This window comes from Montipora foliosa, chromosome 8 (genome assembly GCF_036669935.1).
Source record: "Montipora foliosa isolate CH-2021 chromosome 8, ASM3666993v2, whole genome shotgun sequence".
NCBI classification, from domain to species: domain Eukaryota; kingdom Metazoa; phylum Cnidaria; class Anthozoa; order Scleractinia; family Acroporidae; genus Montipora; species Montipora foliosa.
The window spans coordinates 37,755,159-37,762,658 of NC_090876.1; the positions used below are offsets into that span (position 1 = coordinate 37,755,159).

At 40.9% G+C, this 7,500-nt stretch overlaps 1 protein-coding gene across 1 annotated transcript in view; it reads right to left on the reverse strand.

The window, feature by feature from the left end:
• Positions 1-7,500, reverse strand: part of LOC137968775 (uncharacterized) — a 38,736-nt gene that overhangs the window by 7,561 nt on the left and 23,675 nt on the right. The window contains exons 25-34 of the mRNA XM_068815266.1: positions 7,036-7,203; positions 6,263-6,295; positions 5,111-5,392; positions 4,607-4,765; positions 4,471-4,518; positions 3,979-4,011; positions 2,373-2,654; positions 1,597-1,764; positions 1,385-1,420; positions 350-631 (exon numbers count right to left, since the gene is read on the reverse strand). Of these exons, the coding sequence (XP_068671367.1) occupies positions 350-631; positions 1,385-1,420; positions 1,597-1,764; positions 2,373-2,654; positions 3,979-4,011; positions 4,471-4,518; positions 4,607-4,765; positions 5,111-5,392; positions 6,263-6,295; positions 7,036-7,203 (1,491 nt within the window). The remainder of the gene's footprint in view (positions 1-349; positions 632-1,384; positions 1,421-1,596; positions 1,765-2,372; positions 2,655-3,978; positions 4,012-4,470; positions 4,519-4,606; positions 4,766-5,110; positions 5,393-6,262; positions 6,296-7,035; positions 7,204-7,500) is intronic.

Below are 7,500 nucleotides of genomic sequence, written 5' to 3' on the forward strand. Positions count from 1 at the left end.
AAATAACTAAAATCCAACTAATTACACAAATCTACGTATAAATCATACCAGGTAAAATAAACTGCAATTTTTAGTTACAGTTATCAGCGGTTTTAACACATAAACGAGTCTAAGAAGCTTTGCCTGTAATCTCTGTAATGCTCTGTAAAGTTTTGCCTGTAAGGGCTGTAAAGATGCTCTGTAAGCTATTTAGCATGAACGAAATCAACTTCTTGCGAATGTAGACAACATAATCTGATGTTGAAAGACAAATTATTTCAAAGGCGGCAAACGCGAAAAAGAGGAAGACACTCTTAAGGTACATCAACCGCAGTTCATCCCAGAAGCTTTTTCCATCCACCATACACACCTACAACACGATAGACATCATTTGCCCAGCCTCCACCTTTGCCATTCCTGCACCTGTTGGATCGCCCGTACTTTCCAAAGGTGAATTGAGCCCGCGGTCCCGATGCACACCAGCCACCATCTTGGATTCCTATGACTCGGTAACCGCGCTTGATGGCTTCGGCAGCGCATTTTGCAATAGCGTCTATCCGTCGCTTGTAATTTCCTCGCAATAGCCGACTCTTCTGGTCCAGCTGCGGAATTGCTCTGCGCGAAGTATCTCTGAAACAACCGATCCTTTGAACTGGCAAAAAAGAAAAACGTGTTTGTGAATCTGATAGTCACCCTTCAAGTAATTTGTAGCGTATACACAAAGAAGCCTTGATAGCCAATGAAATATCATGCAAAATTAATCGTTGTCTATTAAGATCATGTTTGGACCGGAAATTACGATTTCGCCGAAATTTGAAGCAAACAATAGCCTCCTACGAGTATGCGTGTAATTGTTAATCAAGACGTCTGTAAAAGCTGCTGAAGCGATAGTAATTCCTCTTTACAAAAATTATCAAGCGTCGTTAAAAGGATGTTTTTCTGTGGGAACAACTTGAGCAAAAACATTTGCCTTTAAGTCTGCTTCTCGCTACCTCAGCTAACTCGAATTTAGCAACGTCTGCTTATCATCATTTAGGTCAACTGGTTCATCCATTTTGCATGATGGACAAGGATAAGCCACTTTTTTGAGAAATTGTTCTTTGTAAGTTTTTTTAGCCTGCGTAGCAAGCGTTCCTGTTCGAAAGAAGAGCTTCAAAACGATTTTCCCGCAAACTGGCCGCGCGAAAGTTGGGGTAAGAGTCTCAGCCTCAGTCTCTTGCCCCAACTTTCGCGCGGCCAGATTGCGGAAAAGTTTTTTAAGAGACTAATCTTGCACTAAGACCAGTCTTGAGACGAAAGTCTCGTCCAAGGTTTAACACAATCAAGTAATCAAATCTATTGTGGTTCTCAGGCCATTAACAAACAAACAAATACATAAATAATTTAACTGACAGAAGGTACTCACGTTCTATTGTTGGTGTGATTCTTATCGGCCGAACAGCTAAATCGAAGGAAAACAAAAATTTTATTTAAATAAAATAAATTAATTAATTAAACAAACTAGATCAAGTCAACGAACTGAAGCAAAAACGAACAAACAAGCAAACAAAAAAGCGACAACAGTAGGAATACTACTACTAATAAAAATAATTGTGACATTCGCTTGTGTTGTCTTACGCGTTCGTCCTCCAGTGTATCCAAACAGTTTATCTTTGTCGTAACTCGAAGTCAGGGAACACCAAGGCCGCTTTGCATTGATCCTGGTAGGCATGTTGTATCTTCTATTGCGGTAGACGAAGGGGAACACACAGCAATCACCCCTTGTGGTTCGTGTACGACAAGAACCTGTTAAGAAGGCACAAATGCTACTTTTAGTAAAATGGGAAAAAAAAAGAAGCAGTTTTACCTCGATCTACCACAAGCTCCTAACTTAAGGTCTTTCGTTTGTCCGGACGAAAATAACAGCAACAATAATGACAACAAAACTAAACTAACAAAACTAAAACAACATCTCATCTTCGCTCTTCACTGAAGCTATCTAACTACGAACAGACAATAGAATTCACATCAGCACAACAAATAACTATTTTAGTACAGACTTTAATGTGATCATCACAGTTATGCTCTGCTAATTGCGATGCCAAACTTTGCTGTGTTTCACTCCGCAGTTCACATAGGCGAGTTTCATATATTTCCACGCGTAAATATATTATTGAATTACGATTAAGGAACTGCAAGTTGCTTGGGGAGAATCTAAACTGTCGTTACTTTTCAATTGCTCTTGCTTAAATTTCATTTCATTTCGTCAACATTCATTTGCGCCTAATTTGCCACTTTCGGAGGCAGTTATTAACAAACGAATCCTAAAGTTACCTTTCTCTTTCGACCAAGAGCGAATCACGCCTTTTAACTAAATTCCATTGAAGCAAAACAAAACATCTGCTCTACTCTACCTTGTAGGAAGTACACATCGTTGGCCCACGGCCCGCCTTTGCCATTTTTACACCGCTTCAATCTACCATATCTGGCGTAAGTTCGAAAAGCGTTGCGCGATGACGCACACCAACCGCCATTCTGCAAAGCAAACACCCTGTAGCCTCGTTTGTATGCCGCAGAAGCGCATTTCCTGATTGCGTCTCGTCTGCGATTGTAAGGACCTCGAAGAAGACGACTTCTGCCTTCCATTGTTGCAATGGCTCGACGGTCAGTATCTCTGAAACAGCCGATGCCCCGTGCTAAAAACAATAATGTCAATGCAAAAGTTTTAATGAAATTATCGTACCAGTCGATCACCACTCGGGATCACTAGTCGGAAAAATTCGAGTTCTCCAACGAGAGGTCGGAAGTTTGACTTTCCTAAAACTAACGAATAAAGATAAGTTTCTAATCAAACTGTGGTGTCGCTGGTAAATGAAGCGGAGGTAACTTTTTCCCTCAAGCAAGCTAGCAAAGGTCTAATTTCATAGAAAGACTCAAAATATAGCGTTAGCCCTTAGTCAAAGTGAAATTATCCTCGTAAAAACCCGAGCGTTCCCAAGAAGAACCGATCCTTCCAACTTCCATTGCTTGCTCTGTTATTTGATCACATTCACATGTTAATTTGCGCCTAAGAAATATTAGATATTATTATTATTATCATCATCATCATCATCATCATCATCATCATCATCATCATCATTATTATTATTATTAAGCTACAGGGGACTTGTTAGAATCGATCACCACACTAACACTTCAAAAGACAAAACACGGCGTAAGGTGAGCACACAGATATCCAAAGGCAAGGTTGTCGCAAGCACTGGAGAAGGTTTTTGGAATTCATGGATCCTAATTCGGTTCAACCAAAGATTTGAATTTCGTGCTTGTGTAGAAACTTAAATTTCAAATATCCTCTGGGCATTGGGTAGGTTATTACCTTAACTGCTCGTTACATAAGTTAAAATGACCTAATATGGCCTTTAGAAAAGAAAAGAACTTTATTTAAGTGCCTGGTCAATCTAGCGCTGGAGCACTAATTGGGGGCACTGTCATCTGAAATTAACAATTAACACGAATCAAGTCAAATGTTGGTTTTTGAGGAGAGTGAAAATCGGAGTACCCGGAGAAAAACCTCTCAGTGCAGAGTAGAGAACCAACAAACTCAACCCACATATGACGCCGAGTCTGGGAATCCAACCCGGGCCACATTGGTGGGAGGCGAGTGCTCTCAGAACAGCGCCATCCCTTCACCCCAAAATGACAAAAATATTGACAACACTCGTTAACAAAGCCTCTTTTTTACGAAATGTCCCGGCCTTATGAGGAAGCGTGGCCAGAAAAGCCCCCGAGTAGAACGATAAGATAAGCAATGGGCCATTTCCGGGTTGCCGTTTGTCTCAGTTTCGAAGTGAGTCTTGATGCTCAACTATTGAAAGGGAAATGAGTTTGATTTGCATAAGAATATGCAACTCATTTTCATTTGAATGGCTAGGCACCAGGACTCGCTTTGAAACTGTGACATGCAGCAACTCGGAATTGGGCTATTAAAGTTATTATAAACATAATAATTCGCCCACTCACCTTTGAGGCCAATGGTAACTTGAATCACGCGCCCTGTCAGAAAAAAAAATTCCGGCTGCAAGTTGGGAATCAGCTTTCAGAGAAATATAACAATAATCTAGAAGGTCTGTGACTTATAATATTCTTAAGGTAGCGAGTTTGAAAAGGCGAATTAGAAAAGAGTGACAGTGAACTTTGTAACGCAGAAATCTAATTGTAGAACTAAGCTCAAGTAAATGAACGAAGCTTAAGTTTTAAAGAGAAAAAAGAGAGTATAAAGCAATTATCGAACAGCTGCTTTGCCATGACTACACAACGGCAAAGAAAAAAAAAAAAAAAAAAAAAAAAAAACACTCCAAACTACACTTCTACGTCATCACAAGTACTTCGAGACCATGTATTTTGGTATACACGGCGCAGCTTAAAAAAATACACAATGAAAGGTTTACTATAAACTGTAGTTTCGCGTTGTTATCAGGAGCTTAAGGACGGTGCCTAGTAAGTGATACTAACCTCTTGTCGGAGGAATAACTGGCCTGACAGGTCTGACAGGTTTGCGACCTACAAGAGAAAAGACAAATGTCAAAAGTAAACAATCTTTCAAACTAACTACAGTCAGTGAGTAACGACCGTGGTTGTTCAAACTTACGATAACAGTAGCCCCATTTCCTGTCTCGATCGTAGTTGGGTGTCATGGCGCACCAAGGGCGCTTACTGTTTCTTCTTGTGCAACTATTATAACGTCGGCCTTTGTAGATGAACGGGAACGCACAGCAGTAACGTGACGTTGTTTTTCTTCGACATCTCCCTGATAATAAGTAAAGTAAATGTAGAGAATGAAAGATTGACTAAATTTGGAAGTATCATTTTGCTGTTTTGCAGACTACGTCAAACAAATATACTTAAAAGCGTGCCACACGTGCAGAACGCTTATTTTTCTTCTTTATTCAACTAATTATATCATTGATTTCTAGCGTTGCCGTTGCCGTTACCGTTACCGTTACCGTCGTCGTTACTTAAGTATCTCGCCGGAGCGGGAAATATCAGTCAACATTATTAGCATAGGCGGGAAATACTGAAAACCAACAAAATTGTAATAGGCTTCAAACTTGGGCAGTTGAGTCAAAATTACATGCTCTAGACTGTTACAAACCTCTGACGATGTAGACATCATTCGCCCAAGGGCCTCCCTTTCCGTTTTGACATAAGTGTGAGGGACCGTATTTTGCATAGGTCAGGTGCGCTTTTGGACCCGTTGCGCACCATCCTTGGTGCTGTACAGAGAAGACTTTGTAGCCCATCTTTCCAGCCACCAATGCGCATTTATCAATGGCGTCCTTTCTGCGTCGGTAGAAGTCCTGGATGAGAGTGTCCCGACCGTCCATCTGTGGGATGGCACGGTGACCCGTGTCCTTGAAGCAGCCGATGGGCCGGACTGAAAATGAATATAAAACGGAAAGCTTACCTCTTCGTACTTCAAAGCCAAAAGAGAAGCAAATGTCTTTGCAATTGTGTTACGTTCACGTTAAAAATACCACAACATCCATTGATGCACAGACAAAAAAATCGCTTTTAGAAAATGAAGCATTTTTATACTCAGAGCAAAAACGACAAATGGCGAAGTGCATACGACCTCATCAATAAATCGCTCGCTAAGTTCTATGAATGATAAAAAAGACTCGAGAAAATCGAGAAACAAAGGAATTTTTCCCAAATTGACATAAATGCTATTTTTTGCTTTTGTTCAATTTAGTTCTACGTGCCTTAATTATGTCAATTTCACGCACTCATTTCTTTAGTATAGTGATGATGCACGAGCTGCACCTGCAAGATATAAAATTCTCATGTGCTGCTTAAAAGGATGCAAATTAGCACAAGTTTTGAATGTCTCGTTGAGGTATTTGATAGATATCACCTCGCTTAGGAAAAAAATTCGGCGTAATTTTTTGTACGATCTGTTACGCAACGCCATTGCGAAACTGGTCACAACGAAAGTTTCCAGGCTATTCTCAGAAATAGTAGAAATTAAACAGGAGTCTAAATTTCGCACTAATAAAGGGCTTTTCATAACGAATTTTTCGAATTCTACGTTGCGTGTCATCTGTTTCACAACATGCGATGCAACGGTTTGAGGTAGCAACAAATTAAATGTTTCTTGAATGTGATATGATCATCGAAAGCGAGACAAGTTGCGCTGGTCCAGGACGTTACCAAGTGTAATTACGCCCAAAATATATGCATATATAATATATGTAATGACGCCCAAAATAAGCAAAAAAATTAAAAAGTAGTTACAGGTACTTACTGAAAAGTCCTTGGGTAACTCTTATGGGCGAAGCTAACGAAACAATAACAAAAACCAGTCATTGTTAAATCATTTCCCTTTTCATGCTGAAAATTAAATTAGGTATTCTAGCTCTGAGGCCGGTTGCTCGATCGGAAGCGTGGTTAACGCTAACCATTGGTTAAGAGCTATCAAAACCCATACGTTTCTGTGGAAACACTGGTTAGCGCTAACCATGCTGCGCGCAACTAGGGCCTGGTTGTTATGAAAATGGCATTAGTAAAAGTTCATTATTGTATTGTTTGTGTTAAAAAAGTTCATTTTGACTTACAAGGACTGCATTTCTCTTCACACTGTATTCGAGTCTTGAAATTATTGCTATTTCCTCGGCAACCTCCATATGTAAACAACTGGCATTTTCCAGTGACTTTGTTAAAGTACCATCTGCGGAGAGCAGCTCGGCAGGGACCGGTGACTCTTGGAAGTTTACACAAAGCAGGCACGGTCACTAGAACAAACCGAAGAAAATAAAAGAATGGGATTATTTAAGAAGTTACGAGTTGTCACAATGATCTCACTTGGTGTAGAAATCTTGGTTCTTGAACCTCGGGCAACACCCTTCCAACTCACCACGTTAAATATCATGGGCGCTTTCCCTTATCTATTTGACGTATCCATGGAAATTTACCACGGGAAATTTACCTTGGGGAATGTGGGTCACACGCACTAAATGCAGTTTCCCGTGGTGAAAGGGTCATTTACTGCGGTAAAAATGCTCCGTGTAATAATCTCACCTCGTTTCCCTCGGCAATATCCCCACGCTTGGCCTCGCTTGTAGCCTGGGACGATTGGACACCAAAACCTTGTGCTTCCGCGGCGGGTGCACGAGTTGTATCTGCGCCCGCGATAAACAAACGGAAAGACACAGCAGTTTCCTCCCCATGTACGCTGACCACATCGGCCTAATGGAAAGGGATCACAACCAAGTCAGGCATACAAAGTTTACGTGATCATTGCATTTGTGAGAATTACGCATTAAGCAGTTGCAAAAGAAAAGCCTTGAAATTTCAGGTCTGAACAGGATTTTGAACCCTGACCTCTGTGATGTTGGTTCGTTGTGCTATCAGTTGAGCTCTCAGGTCAACTGGTAGCTGGTCTTCGTGTGGACATGAATTCGAAGACACCGGTGAGTTCCCGAAGCGGCTTCCGCCTCCTTCTTTCTTAGGCTTCCCACCCTATCAAGTCACACTCCGTGCAGG